General features: G+C 41.9%; 1 protein-coding gene across 2 annotated transcripts; it reads left to right on the top strand.

Moving 5' to 3' along the window:
• Positions 1-185: 185 nt before the first annotated feature.
• On the top strand, positions 186-10195 carry LOC106605152 (dehydrodolichyl diphosphate synthase complex subunit DHDDS). Of its 2 annotated transcripts, none has more exons than XM_014200513.2 (9): positions 186-328; positions 5085-5165; positions 5298-5414; positions 5682-5824; positions 8357-8473; positions 8745-8846; positions 9008-9122; positions 9409-9516; positions 9742-10195. In XM_014200513.2, exons 2-9 carry the CDS (start codon positions 5103-5105, stop codon positions 9982-9984), a joined length of 1008 nt encoding a protein of 335 aa, XP_014055988.1. In that variant the 5' UTR covers positions 186-328; positions 5085-5102; the 3' UTR covers positions 9985-10195. The 2 variants fall into 2 exon arrangements, with proteins under 2 accessions (XP_014055988.1, XP_014055989.1); XM_014200514.2 differs by having other exon boundaries at positions 215-316.
• The last annotated feature ends 6105 nt before the right edge of the window (positions 10196-16300 follow it).

Here is a 16300-nt window from a genome sequence, read left to right as displayed (position 1 = left end):
GAATCAGCTGTGTAGTGCTTGGGCAAAAAACAAAACGGGGTCCCCAGGACGGAGTTTGGGAAACCCATAACCCTTACCTATTTTAAATTCCACTTCAGTAGGGACGTCCCAAGATCCCGGATAGCACTGAGTCCAATTTGAAACCTATCCAGTAAATGTTTAAATATCCTATTCGACCCCCAGAACACCAATTTACCTGAAACATTTTCCTGTCAATCCACATGTAGAGAAATCTGTACAAACAGTTCCAGGAGGAAGTGGTCGGTCTTTTGAAACGTCACTCCGTCGAATAAGGAAGGGGACGTCATCTTAAACTGTGAGTTGGAAGGTATGTGAAATATGTAAAAATACGGCTCATAATGTTGATAATTCATGATCTCTTTCAACAATATGAATGAAATCGACCATTTTAGTGCAAGGTGCAATTGCTTTGTACATTTCAAACAGTGTTCATCATTGGTTATCGCTCCCTGTCCGGTTTGCTTGAGTTGTGTTAGCTACCTAGCTACAGTAGCTATGATAACTATGTAGCTATCCAAGACTTGATCCACATGAATCAGAGATGCATACTCATATAGCTAGTTATCAGAATATTATTTGGTAAATATATCCCGTTTGTGCATGCATGTAGACTAGTGGCGTATGTATCACAACTAATCAGATAGTGGGGTCCGAAATCATTAACACCCATAAAGATCCGCAGAAATGGCTATAAAATAAATAATTAAAATACTGAGCTATATTGTATGCTCAAAATTTTTTGTAAATTATATTATTTTATACTAATACAATTGCTCAGAGAAAGAAATGTTGTTTTACAAGTAATACATGTTTTTCTCAAAAAGGCAAGGGTCAAAATTATTGACACCCTTGTTTTGGTAGCCTGGTTGGTAGGAGCGTTTGGCCAGTAACCGAAAGGTTGCTGGATTGAATCCCGGAGCTGACAAGGTAAAAATCTGTTGTTCTGGCCCTGGGTAAGGCAGTTCACCCCCAACAAAAACTGCTCCCCTGGAGCCGATGATGTGGATGTCTACCAACATATTTTATAGTAGGTATGGGGCTCTTTTCTGCTCATGCATTCTCATTGACGCCAACCTTGCACGGTAAACCGAAACTTCAGTACTTAAAAAAAAAACTAGAACATGAAAAAAGGTTTGGTACTATAATTGTTTTAATCTTTCGGTACTTATATAAATTGTCTCACGTCATCTACTGATTGAGAGAGGATCAAGTCTGTCTATCAGCGCAGCTGATGTCCCATTATAGCGCGAGCGCTTCATGCCTGCTTCACTTACTCATTGCTAGTTCTAGCCTGTCCTGAGGAACCACTGCACTCACTGGGAGTCTTTGCTGCATCACGTTAGCGCCACACTTATACTGCACAGAAGTTAACACAAATAATGCAACACAGCATTTAGAAATGTTGCAACTGTTAATTACTGTTCACAAAACAATGTTCATTACTAGGCTAGAACACTTTACAATGCAAGAAGATACCAGTAGCTCAGGCTGGTCTCATAGACTAGACATGAATCCGGGACACTCAAATGAGTATGTTAGGTTTGGTATGGTTACATTAGATAGGAAAAAACGAAAGCAGGGTGGTTGGTCGAGGTGGATGGGTGTTCGAATCTCATCATGGACAATTTTAGCTAATTATCAGCTACTTATTACTTTTTAGCTACTTTGCATGTTAGCTAAGCCTAACCTTAACCCTTTTAGCAAACCCTTTCCCTAACCCTTTAACCTAACTCCTAACATTAACCTTCAATAACTCAATGCATGCACACACTCCTATTGAATATGCATTCACCTGTATTGTAAATAGGCCTAGACTACATCTTGATTTACCCAGTTTATCAATTGTGATTTACAATTCAAATAAACGATTACCATTTATGTAGTTAGATTGGTAAAGTCAAATTGATTGTATACTATCATTGATTCATTAATGCCGGGCTCTCCAACCCTGTTCCTGGAGAGCTACCATCTTATTGGTTTTCCGTCCAACATCAGTTGCAACTAACCTGATTCAGCTTATCAACCAGCTAATTATTAGAATAATTTGCGCTAGATTAAGGGTGGAGCAAAAACCCACAGGACGGTAACTCTCCAGGAACAGGGTTGGAGTGCCCTGCGTTAATTTACATTTACATTTTAGTCATTTAGCAGACGCTCTTATCCAGAGCGACTTACAGTAGTGAATGCATACATTTAATATTTTTTCTTCTTCTCCATACTGGTCCCCCTTGGGAATCGAACCAACAACCCTGGCGTTGCAAACACCATGCTCTACCAACTGAGCCACACGGGACCATCTTGTGATGCAAGAGAGGACATGGTTACCTACACCAGCGCTACACACAGAGATAGTTAGAGATCTCTAGTTGGATATAACCCGTTTTTGCATGGACACTGCCATAGAGCCCCACAGAGGAGGTGTCATAGTACCCATAAAACCTAGTAGTCAAACAGGGAAATGGTTCCTAAAGTTTTTTTTCCCATAGGGAATTTTATGCATGCATGGCTGTCTTTGAAAAATTGAAATGAAACATTTCAAATGTAATGATATCTGTCTGGATCAAGTGCCATTCTGTGACTTTGGCTAATATGCCTTCTTGTTTTGCCGTGGTATCGTTTTGGTAGCAAGTATCGCGATGGTATCGAGTATCATGATACTAAACCTGGTATCGAAGTCAAAATTCTGGTATCATGACAACATTACGCCAAACCCACCACTGGTGTGTGCGTGACCAAATAGCTGTATGTTCATGTCATCGGACCAAAGCACCGGCTCCAATCCAAGTGCCAGTGCTGTTTAGCAAACTCGAGGCATTTACATTTGTTGGATGAAATGAAAATAGAGCTCTTTGGCCACACACACTAGTGGTGGGTTTGGTGTCTAAATGAGAATACATGAGTAGAGAATAACCCCTATGGTAAAATATGGTGGTGGATCTTTGCTGTTATGGGGCTATTTTGCTTCCACTGCTTCCTTGTTAAGGTCAACAACAAAACCTGGTTGCCTCTGCCAGGAGGTTAAAACTTGGTTGCAAGTGAATCTTCCAGCAAGACAATAACCCCAACCACACTTCAAAATCCACAAAGAAATGGTTAATTGACCAGAAAATCTATATTTTGCAATGGCCATCTCAGTCTCCGGACTTAAACACCATTTGAAAACCTGTGGTTTGAATAGAGTACCACAGTATGAGTCATAATACCCAAAAACCTAGCGGTCAAACAGGGAAATGGTTCCAATCGTTTTGCTCAGAACCATTTCCCTGTTTGGCCTCTAGGTTTTATGGGTATTATGACACCTCCACTGTGGGGGTCTATTGAAGAGGGCAGTCCATAAGCGCAGACAAAGGATATCAAAGATCTGGAAGGATTCAAATCAAATAAAATGTATTTATATAGCCCTTCTTACATCAGCTGATATCTCAAAGTGCTGTACAGAAACCCAGCCTAAAACCCCAAACAGCAAGCAATGCAGGTGTAGAAGCACGGTGGCTAGGAAAAACTCCCTAGAAAGGCCAAAACCTAGAGAGGAACCAGGCTATGAGGGGTGGCCTGTCCTCTTCTGGCTGTGCCTGGTGGAGATTATAACAGAACATGGCCAAGATGTTCAAATGTTCATAAATGATCAGCATGGTCAAATAATAATAATCACAGTAGTTGTCGAGTGTGCAACAAGTCAGCACCTCGAGAGTAAATGTCAGTTGGCTTTTCATAGCCAATCATTGAGAGTATCTCTACCGCTCCTGCTGTCTCTAGAGAGTTGAAAACAGCAGGTCTGGGACAGGTAGCACGTCCGGTGAACAGGTCAGGGTTCCATGAAACTGGAGCAGCAGCAGCATGGCCAGGTGGACTGGGGACAGCAAGGAGTCATCATGCCAGGTAGTCCTGAGGCATGGTCTTAGGCCTCAGGTCCTCCGAGAGAGAAAGAAAGAAAGAGAGAATTAGAGAGAGCATACTTAAATTCACACAGGACACCGGATAAGACAGGAGAAATACTCCAGATATAACAGACTGACCCTAGCCCCCCGACACATAAACTACTGCAGCATAATACTGGAGGCTGAGACAGGAGGGGTCAGGAGACACTGTGGCCCTATCCGATGATACCCCCGGACAGGGCCAAACAGGCAGGATATAACCCCACCCATTTTGCCAAAGCACAGCCCCCACACCACTAGAGGGATATCTTCAACCACCAACTTACCATCCTGAGACAAGGCCGAGTATAGCCCACAAAGATCTCCGCCACGGCACAACCCAAGGGGGGGCGCCAACCCAGACAGGAAGACCACGTCAGTGACTCAACCCACTCAAGTGACGCACCCCTCCTAGGGACGGCATGGAAGAACACCAGTAAGCCAGTGACTCAGCCCCTGTAGTAGGGTTAGAGGCAGAGAATCCCAGTGGAGAGAGGGGGATTATGTATGGAGGAATGGTCTAAGATCCCTCCAAATGTGTTCTCCAAAAAGGGCTCAGTGCCATTATCCTCGCAAGTTGAGGTATTGAAAGGTATTCACAACTGGGGTGTCAATCATTTTGACCCCTACCTTTATTGAGAAAAAAAATATTACTTGTTAAACAAAATCTTTCTCTGAGCAATTGTATTAGTATAAAATTATATAATTGCCCAATTTTTTGGGAGCATACAATATAGCTCAGGATTTGAAATATTTATTTTACAGTCATTTCTGCTCTTCTTTATCAAGGGTGTCAATCATTTCAGACCTCCCTGTTTGTCTGGTATGTGGTAAAAGGCCCCTGTAACACAGCTCAAGACTAGAAAGTAGTGGCCTCTGAAGACCTTATCCTACTAACTGTCAATGAATGCACTGCCGTTACGTTTGTTGATGCACCCCACTTAACTAGGCCTATGCTCTATATGTAACTGTGCTACATACCTCTCACTACTGTGTCTAATGCAGCCCACGGCTGCACAAACCAGGGACTGCTGAATTTGTCATACAAGCCTAACAGCTAACCTTGTTCATAAATTGCTTGTTTATAGGTATGTTTATATTCATCTCTAATATATGTAATAAGATGTAATGCATGCTTCTCCACAGGGGTGTCAGAGTTTAAATATGTCGTGGATAAGGGAAGGTGAATTGAACCTCATTGAGAAGCTCTCAGCCAACATACTGAAGGTATGACTATCTATTTGCAAATGCACAACTTCTGAGGATATTTGAATTAATTAAATCACAACCACATTTTTATGATATGTAATATGGTTCTATCGGTATGGAATCCATCCCCCCCTCCTTGGTCTCTCCCAGGCTGGCCCGATGCCCAAACATGTGGCCTTTATCATGGACGGCAACCGGCGCTACGCCCGCAAGCGTCAGGTGGAGCGCCAGGAGGGACACACACAGGGTTTTGACAAACTGGCAGAGGTGAGGTTCCCAGGGGACATCGGTGTCATGCCATCATGTCATGATGTAGTTATTGTTCTTTCTATCATAGTTGTTCTCATTCATACTGTCCTTTTTGCATGAGCATTCACGGGTAGGCAACTGCACTTCAACCATATTCTTCACCATTACCATCATAACATGTATTTGTATTGGGCTGTCACCAAATACATTAGAAATACATACTACTCTTATGTTGGCTTTACTTTACATTTACTGATGATCAACCTTGGTGGCTCCTTCCTTTAGACACTACGCTGGTGCCTGAACCTGAGCATCCATGAGGTCACAGTGTACGCCTTCAGCATCGAGAACTTCAAGCGGTCTAAAGACGAGGTGGACGGCCTAATGGAGCTGGCCAAGCAGAAGTTCATCAGACTGCTAGAAGAACAGTGAGTGTCAGAACAGAGGAGCCAGAGTGCTGCCATTAAAGATGCATAGGTGTGGGAGTCCCAGTGAGTGGGGGAGAAAGCAGCATAGCTACCTACTAAATGAAGGGTTTTCTTTCCACAGTCAGAGGGACTGGGAGAAAAGCTAAAAGGGCTCAAGGCAGATGTTTTACAGATACTTTAATTAAAATCTCGACAAGGAGGATGTTTCAGTAATTGGCCCAGGGTTTCACTTGGCGCCGGACAACGTGACCGGGAAGATTTAAATTCACCGGCCATTTGAGACATTTACCGGACCCATATGCATTGGGTGCATAAACCATTAGGGCATCCACCCATGGTACTCAGAATAACAGAAATCACACTTAGATTATGGTAATTCATCTTAACAGAACATGCAACTCCTGTAATGAAGCAGCCAATAAAACTTAATTTTGAGACATTTGCCTAAATGGAATTCGTGGGAAAACACCATTCTAAACGGTGCACCTCATGAGTGGTTCCATATGCGACAGAGATGAAAATCTCATAAACATACTGTGGAAAGAGGGGGGATCTAAAGATGCAACAACTAGGATGGGTTGTTAATGACTATGATTGTGCCTTTGGCTTCTGGACAACAAAATAAAGTATGAACCAATAGAACAGGAAATGGCATAAGGGAAGGTGAATTTAACCTTTTTGAGAAGTTCTCAGCCAACATACATACTGAAGCTATGACTAGGGAAGTAAATTGAAATAAATGTGCCAAAATTATATAACTACTCCTGTCTATACATAAATTAAAAAATCCTTAAATACTTCACCAGAAAGCATGACTTAGCCGCAGAAGAATTGAGGATCATTATCTTCTTTAAAAAATTGCAGTGGATTGTTTCAAATCACAAGCTAGTAGGCCTATGCCTATTTGGGACTCATTCAATGTGGGCAGTGCGCGTGGCAATAGGCCTAGCTGAATATTTAGTTGCGGTTGTCAATGAAAAGCATCTAAAATATGTGTGAAGATAAGTGTCTTGGGTATAATTTAAAATGTTGAGACAAGAAAGGGGGGTTTTTTTTAACATCCATTGCGAATGATAATAAAGACTACTAAAACTATAGTTCCTCACATTTGCTATTTAAACAATCTTTCCTACAATCTCCCCCTCGATAATCACCAAGCGTCGGTGTGAAATGGCAAAATATAATGATCGGATGAGCCCATATATCCATCCAGTTGAAACTTCATAAATACCTGAACACTTTTCCCTTAGGCAAAAACAGCGGTCTCACTAGCGCGGGAAACTCTTAAGGGCCTGGAATAGGCTAGTTGATAAGATGTTGCAAGTTCACTAGCAAAAGCTTCGGGCCAGACCCAGTTGATGGATTTGATACAAATGTTGCACTTTACTATAGCTCAAGTCAAGAAGATAGAAAGGGAGGCAGGAGAGGTTGAGTAGAGAGATGAATGTGATTTGAAAGAACCTGAATGTATCATATTTTTTTTTTTTTTTTTTTTTGTCGACTATTTTTACTTAGATGACAATTTAAAAGTTATAGGCTATGAGTTCAATGCGCTCATTTCTTTAGCTGCCAATGGATCATCAATGTGTCCATATGGCAGAGGCTGGTGCTCACGCATTAGTAGAATTTTAACTTAGAGTTTTATCATTTTAATTCAGATTTGTATGATTAACCACGTGACAATGATTTGAGAAACGAAAATGTTATTATTGAAATGAAACTGTTAAACGAAAATGCGCATATAAAAATCAGAATTGGTAGAAATGGTTGGATAAATTGTATGTTTCCCCAAACTTGAAAATCACACGCTGCCTATAAAGTATTTGTAAAATAATTGCCTCCACGTTTCCATGGTCGGATTTTGCCTATAGGCTACATTGCAGCAATCTTTTATTTTTATTTCTTTTTTACCTTTATTTAACTAGGAAGTCAGTTAAATACAAATTCTTATTTACAATGAAGGCCGAACCCGGACGACGCTGGGCCAATTGTGCGCCGCCCAATGGGACATGCCTCATAATATGAAGTAAAACATGCAGAGTTCAAATTTTCAAAATGCATACTGCCTCCAGCTTACATGTTGAATCGCAGATATCCTGTTGCCTGCACTTAAATGCTGAATGGGAGGCGCGCTTCAATTATCAGTTGAGAAATATATATATATATATATATATATTACATTGGATTGCATTTAGAATTGTTGCGCAAGGAATGGGCTTATCAATGCAGCAACCAGCTGAGTAGTTGCAGGAGACATCCCTCTCAAAATAGTCTCTTTATGCTGTGGGCGTGTGGTAGTTGTTGAATTAATAAGATACATGACGACTAACAAAAATACACACACCAATTTAATTCCACAAAATTATGCTAATTGACCTATAGAACGACGAGTATTTCCATAAATTATTTTACAATGGGGTCATTTTGGCCAGCAACAGTTTTATTTATCATCTGTTCGTTTTTGGGGGGGAACCAAAAGCCAGCAATTGAAGGAAACCCTGACTTGATCATGTCTGCTCTCTTCCAATCCAGGGAGAATCTGGAGAAGCATGGGGTGTGCATCCGGGTGTTGGGAGACCTGACTCTACTGCCTCTGGACCTGCAGCAGCATATAGCCCGGGCTGTGGTGGCCACCAGGACTCATAACAAGTAGGCACCGCCACCTCGTCATCCTGCTGCTCCTCACTTCTCTGAGGTGGCTGTGAGCTTGTGTGCAGCCATCTGAAAAACATTGCAGTTTTGACAAATGCGTCAAGGTTTATTGCAGATGCTGGACTGCAGTTGTTTATAATGCAATGCAATTTCTCTATGCATAAAACAACACATGGGCTTCTGTTCAGTCATCTAAGATTTCTTCAGGAGTGGCTTCTTACAGCTGTAATAACTCGTTTATTAACGGCCCACCCTCTTTTGTCAACAGATGCTTTCTGAATGTGTGCTTTGCCTACACCTCAAGACATGAAATCGCTAATGCCGTCAGAGAGATGGCTTGGGGTGTGGAGCAGGGACTTATCAAATCCAGGTAAACTACTTCAACAGAGATTCAGAAGAGGAATATTACATGAGTGCATTCATGGCCCTCTCAAATATAATTGTTAAATTTGCATTATCACAGATCTAGATTTGTTTTCTGAATAGTTTTTCTGCTCGTTTCTATTATCTTGTCTCGGTTGATGTGTCCAGTGATGTGTCGGAGGCCCTACTGAGTCAGTGTCTGTACAGCAGTAACTCTCCCAATCCTGACCTGCTCATTCGCACGTCTGGAGAGGTGCGACTCAGTGACTTCCTGCTGTGGCAGGTAAGGAGAACTCCTTACTGTTTCCAGCGTAACGTTGAATGCTAATGAGATTAGCCTCTTGCCTAGTATCTTCTTTGGTAAGGACAAGACCTACTTTCTGATCAGTGACTTCAGTGACAAACAATGGACCCTCTGGTTTATAGCTGCCTCCCCCACTACCTCGTGACTTATTCTTTGTAAATGTAGGCTGTCTGGTGTTACCCATGGGGATTATTCAGTGGGGTGAAATGTTTATAGAACGCTGCAGACAGAAATGTAATATTTTTTGGTCTGTGCTATTCTGCAGACGTCCCACTCCTGCTTAGTGTTCCAGTCAGTCCTGTGGCCAGAGTACTCCTTCTGGAACTTGTGTGATGCCATTCTGCAGTATCAGCTCAATCACAGACCTCTTCAGGTATGATCTCTCTCTTTCCTTCATCCATCCCCCACATACAGTACATTCCACCGTACGATATTTACCCAATCTCTAAACGTGTGCACTTTTGCCACATTATTTCAAGTTGCATTTCCAGAACTGAGTGAGAATTCATTGGAAGGATCATCTGAAAACCTGTAGTAAACTACTGTGTTGTATGGAACACTGATCTGCTTGAATGACTGATCCCTGTGTATGCTGCAGAAAGCCAGAGATCAACACAGAGAAGGACAGGCCCTACAGCAGCATGAGGCAGACCGGGCCTGTGTAGCAGACCTCCTACAGCACCACCGCAATGGAAAGCCCCTGGATGCCCAGAGGAGACAGGAAGCACTGCTCAACTACACTGCCAGCCGAGAGGAACGTGTTCAGGACTTCCTTGGTGCACTCCAGCACAAGAGAGACTCCTTCCTTACTGACTTAACCAGCCAAGCTGCTCTGGCATAAAGAGGGGATGAGGGGAACATAATGCTCCCCATCTTGAATTGGGGGAGCAATCCCATCTCTCCTCTTCCCTAAAGGGCTGAGTGGTTTTAAATTTCTTATTTTGTATGAGTGATTTTACCCCTATGGGGCTGAATGTGGGATATTTGTGTGTATTCTAAAAGAGAAGTCTGATCAAAGTCTAATAAAAAGAAGTCTGGTAAAGAGCTAATAATTATATAAGTTCTGTAAAAATCTGTCCGTCAAATGCATGCCATAGATATTCTTGTTGGATTGATATTCACTATGAAATCGGAGTACTCACTCCCAGAGAAGATACACATCGGAGGCAACCATTTACCACAGCACCAGCTACACTACATGACCAAAAGTATGTGGACACCTGCTCGTCGAACATCTCATTCCAAACTCATGGGCATTAAAATGCGGCAGGTAGCCTAGTGGTTAGTGTTGGGCCAGTAACTGAAAAGGTTGCTAGATCGAATCCCCGACCTGACAAGGTAAAAATCTGTTCTGCTTCTGAACAAGGCAGTTAACCCACTGTTCCTAGGCCGTCATTGTAAATAAGAATTTGTTCTTAACTGACCTGCCTAGTTAAATAAAATAAAAAAATATGGAGGTGGTACCCATTGCTGCTATAACAGCTTCCACTCTTCTGGGAAGGCTTTCCACTAGATGTTGGAACATTGCTGCGGAGACTTGCTTCCATTCAGCCACAAGAGCATTAGTGAGGTCGGGTACTGATGTTGGGCGATTAGGCCTGTCTTGAAGTTGGCGTTCGATGGGGTTGAGGTCAGGGCTTTGTGCAGTCCAGTCAAGTTCTTCCACACTGATCCCGACAAACCATTTCTGTATGGACCTCGCTTTGTTCACGGGGGCACTGTTATGCTGAAACAGGAAAAGGCCTTCCCCAAACTGTTGCCACAAAGTTGGAAGCACAGACTTGTCTAGAATGTCATATGCTGTAGCGTTAAGATTTCCTTTCACTGGAACTAAGGGGCCTAGCCTGAACTATGAAAAACAGCCCCAGACCATTATTTCATCAACCTTTACAGTTCTGCCAAACCCAGATTCATTCGTCCGACTGCCAGATGGTGAAGTGTGATTTGTGAGCCGTTGTTGCTCCTAGACATTTCCACTTCACAATAACACTTAGTTGACCAGGGCAGCTCTAGCTGGGTAGAAAGTTGACGAACTGACTTGTACGTTGCAAGTCACTGAGCTCTTCAGTAAGGCCATTCTACTGGCAATGTTTGTCTATGGAGATTGCATGGCTGTGTGCTCGATTTTATACAGCTGTCAGCAATGGTTGTGGCTGAAATAGCCGACTCCAGTTTTGAAGGAGTGTCCAGATACTTTTGTGTATATAAACGTCCTCTCATAGTCAACTGCTTTTATTTTAAGCAAACTTAACATGTGTAAATATTTGTATGAACATGACAAGATTAAACAACTGAGACGTAAACTGAACAAGTTCCACAGACATGTGACTAACAGAAATGGAATGTGTCCCTGAACAAAGGGGAGAGGGGGGGGGGGGGGCAAAATCAAAAGTAACAGTCAGTATCTGGTGTGGCCACCAGCTGCATTAAGTATTGCAGTGCATCTCTCCATGGACTGCACCAGATTTACCAGTTCTTGCTGTGAGATGTTACCTCACTCTTCCACCAAGGCACCTGCAAATTCTCTGACATTTCTGGGGGGGAATGGCCCTAACCTTCACCCTCCGATCCAACAGGTCCCAGACGTGCTCAATGGGATTGAGATCCGGGCTCTTCGCTGGCCATGGCAGAACACTGACATACCTGTCTTGCAGGAAATCATGCACAGAACGAGCAGTATGGCTGGTGGCATTGTCATGCTGGAGGGTCATGTCAGGATGAGCCTGCAGGAAGGGTACCACAAGAGTGAGGAGGATGTCTTCCCTGTAACGCACAGCGTTGAGATTGCCTGCAATGACAACAAGCTCAATCCGATGATGCTGTGACACACCGCCCCAGACCATGACGGACCCTCCACCTTCAAATCGATCCCGCTTCAGTGTACAGGCCTCGGTGTAACGCTCATTCCTTCGACAATAAGCGCAAATCCGACCATCACCCCTGGTGAGACAAAACCACAACTTGTCAGTGAAGAGCACTTTTTGCCAGTCCTGTCTGGTCCAGCGACGGTGGGTTTGTGCCCATAGGCGACGTTGTTGCTGGTGATGTCTGGTGAGGACCTGCCTTACAGCAGGCCTACAAGCCCTCAGTCCAGCCTCTCTCAGCCTATTGCGGACAGTCTGAGCACCGATGGAGGGATTGTGTGTTCCTGGTGTAACTCGGTCAGTTGTTGTTGCCATACTGTACCTGTCCCGCAGGTGTGATGTTCGGATGTACCGATCTTGTGCAGGTGTTGTTACACGTGGTCTGCCACTGCAGGACGATCAGCTGTCCATCCTGCAGCGTCTTAGGCATCTCACAATACGGACATTGCAATTTACTGCCCTGGCCACATCTGCAGTCCTCCTTGCAGCATACCTAAAGCACATTCACGCAGATGAGAAGGGACCCTGGGCATCTTTCTTTTGGTGTTTTTCAGAGTCAGTAGAAAGGCCTCTTTAGTGTCCTAAGTTTTCATAACTGTGACCTTAATTGCCTACCGTCTGTAAGCAGTTAATGTCTTAACGACCGTTCCACAGGTGCATGTTCATCAATTGTTTATGGTTCATTGAATAAGCATGGGAAACAGTGTTTAAACCCATTACAATGAAGATCTGTGAAGTTATTTGGATTTTTCCGAATTATCTTTGAAAGACAGGGTCCTGAAAAAGGGACGTTTCTTTATTTGCTGAGTTTATAGTGTATGTGTGCTGGACTGGTCAAGTAAAATGTTTACTGAATATCATGGCAATATTACTGTGCCCATATTTGACATGTAAAACAACTATATTTTTTACCAGGTTTCTTTATCTTGCAGAATAAACGTGATTGTTAATTTAGTTTAATGTACATTACTTATATTCATAACAAATTGTACATCCAAATGGATGATTTTGTAACTTTTTATAGGATGTTTTATATTGTATCTTGCATCATTGAGGGGTGATGTACACTGCAGCCAAAGTTTCTAAACCCAGAGGGGCAACATCGCGAGACTGCCGGGAATGCTTGTGAAGCAGATCAAGCAGACAAGGCCAGGGTTGAAGAAGTCAATGAGAGTAGTGAAACATTCTTCCTTAGTTTTAATTTTCTGGAAATGTAGGCACAACCTATGAACGACCCAATGTTTTAAGTAGTTTAACATTTTATTACTCCAACTTCGTGAAATTGACCAATTGACACGTTTTCATTTGCCAAAAAAACTACTTTATATTGAAGGGGTGCCTTTGATTTGATGGCCTGTAAATTCGCAGTTCGGCGCGAGAAACCTTAGACAAGATTAAGTGTTTCTGCGCATGAGTTTAGCGATCTAACGTCGCCATGACATCGCCTACAAGCGTGATCGGGGATTTTGATTGGAGAAGCAGTTTCTCCCTACACTGAACTGTCTTTGCTGCAGAAACCACGCCACCTTGTTACAGAGGTGGTATTTATCATGCACTCTCTCTTTAAGAAAATGGAGACGCCCACAAGCACGTGATTTGTTTTCATCCAATGTATGACTTAAAATATAAAAACTGGTTCAAACCGGTTTCTATCTTATATTTTACATTCGGTCATTATTTTACATTCACCATTGTTGCATTGCTAACGTGGCTAGAAGAGCTTAGTGAGATAGCCAACAACTCACATTTAAAAAAAAATAATTGTGTTGCAATTCCCGAACGATCATCAACATGCCCAAAAGAAAGGTAAGGAATCCTTAATTTTCCGGCTAACAAATATATTTGTATTATAATTTTTTTGCTTGCATCTTGCCGTTTTAAAATTGCATTTGGTCTCATCAGTACTGTATGTCGTCGTTTAGAAATGGCGGCAAAATGGGTCATCCTCTCAACGCAGTCATCAACATATCAAAGAAACCGTAACAAAAAGTACAATTACATAAGAAATAAGGTGTAAAGATATTAGCCATATTTATTAAGAGTATTCGTCCTACATTGAGGATACCTATGACTAGTCCATGCACTCAAAAGCTAACTACGATTTGGGCATCACGCGCTTGATGCTTCTTGGAAGTTGTGCAGAAGCTCGCGGGGCTCAACTGAGATATTTCATACATATAAACGATTTAACTATTAATATCTGTATTTCAATGTGCTGCCTGTGTCTAGTTTTCTAGTCATGTTGAGGCAGGCTTGAATCAGTGAGCCACAGAAATTGGTGGGAAAAGATGCTTGGTCGTTTTTCAATAGTTTGCACCCGACGCAACGCTTAAATGCAATCATATGAATCCTCTACTTTACCAGCTAATACTAATTCCTTGCTAATGCATTTTTCCCCCAACTAACATTAGCTAGAGTTGTTAACGTTAACTTCAGTCCATTTACCCTAGCCCTGCAAATTTCAACGTCAGGCTGCCATCTTTGCATAGCCAACATTAGCTAGCATCTATGTGAATGCACAAGCAGCATATGCGCGGGTGCTTTTCAATGACCTTTTTATTGGGTTTATCGTTGAACCTCAAAGTATTACAATTTTTTTTTTTTTTAAAACACATCACTGGATCTTTAGCCGCATTAACTTCATCGAAATAATGTTGCTAGGTAGATTTATTGAGCGCGAACTTCATCTTGTTGACGGCTGTCGAGCGCGAATTGACGCAAAACAAAGGAAGTGCCAAGCGCGCCCGATTGTTGTGACAGGTTAGATTTGAATTTGAATATGCGCGGGAATTCCTTCGAAGTCAGAAGTAGCCTAGAACAGCGGAAATGTATGTCATTAAAAAAAATGTATGGCTAACTCGCTCTCGGTGGTGTGTGTAATTCGTTGTGCAAAATATACATTATACAAAAGCCCAGCATGTTCTCTGGGGATGTGATGCTTCATTTTGATCAAAGGGGCCCTCCATAGAATAAGAGAGGGCGACAATGGACAGCATCTGCTCCAGTTACCTTACTTTTTGAAAAGGACCTATGCTGTACTACCCAGACATACTGTCTGATACATTAGCTAAATGTATTTATTCTTCAACGTATTTCAAATTTGCTTTCTGAATTAATTTCCTACCAGTTTTTATAAAGATTTTCCTTCTGCTTTTTCTTGTTTTCAGAGTGCTACCAAGGGCGATGAGGTATGCATACAAATATTCACAATATTCATTCTAAACTGTTAGCTAGTGTATTTGTTATAATTTTTTACACTTTAACTGAACTACAACTTATACATGCTCTATAAGATTTTCATAAAGTCTTGAGCAATTAGGTCTACCTAAATGCGTCACAGATCATTTGTTAACACTTATATACATAAAGGGTGATATGAACGGTCAAATGTGCCATTACTCATTTGAAACCCTTTATAAAGCATGACATTTGCTTATTAATTATAATTTGCGGATACATCTATCATTATTTTTGACGGCTTCCTATTCTTTAAGTTGTTGTTTGTTTAAAGTGGGATCAATATAGTAGTAACTGAGTCATAGCTAGATATGTAAAATGTGTTTCTTTTTCAGCCTGCAAGACGTTCAGCACGTTTGTCATCTGTAAGTAGTACTGTTGAAATAGGCTACTTTAGGATCTGTACATTTCTTTGTATTGCAAACTCATGTGGTACTTACCCTAATTACCGTCTTATTTCTTTTTTGCAGAGACCTGCACCAAAGCCGGCGGCCAAACCCAAAAAAGCGGCAGCACCCAAAGTATGTTAAATATTTGTTTCATCTGTCTTTTATTAATAAAGTTAAACTTGGAGTTCTTCAATGTGCTGTTTTCGCATCTAGAGTTTATTAGTGGTTGTGCTAACTCTTAGCCTAAGCGTTATTGATTCATGGCCTTTGGCATCAACTCAGAAGTTGTCCTATTTATTATATTTTTTTTAACAGCCACATGAGGGAAAGCATCAGAAAAAGAATCTCAAGTATTTGGCAAGATGCATAACATCTTGAAGGAAGTGAGAGGGGAGAGAAAACACTTACTCTTTCAGTAGTCAACAGTGGCTAACGTGTTTTTTCTTCTTCAGAAGCCAGTCAAAGGAAAGAAGGCAGCTGAGAACGGTGATGCCAAGGCTGAGGTTTGTGTCCTGAAAGGATCTGTTTGCTATCTATTCAATGTGATTCTTCTCCCCCCATTAGGGTTTAGATTTGGTTTCGCTTTAGGCTGTACATGACTTTATCTGCAATCCATCAGTCACCCTTACCTCAAATAAACCACACTGTACCTTGATGGGGATGTGAT

Source organism: Salmo salar, chromosome ssa05 (genome assembly GCF_905237065.1).
Source record: "Salmo salar chromosome ssa05, Ssal_v3.1, whole genome shotgun sequence".
Taxonomy (NCBI): Eukaryota; Metazoa; Chordata; class Actinopteri; order Salmoniformes; family Salmonidae; genus Salmo; species Salmo salar.
This window is presented reverse-complemented; position numbering and strand designations above follow the sequence as displayed.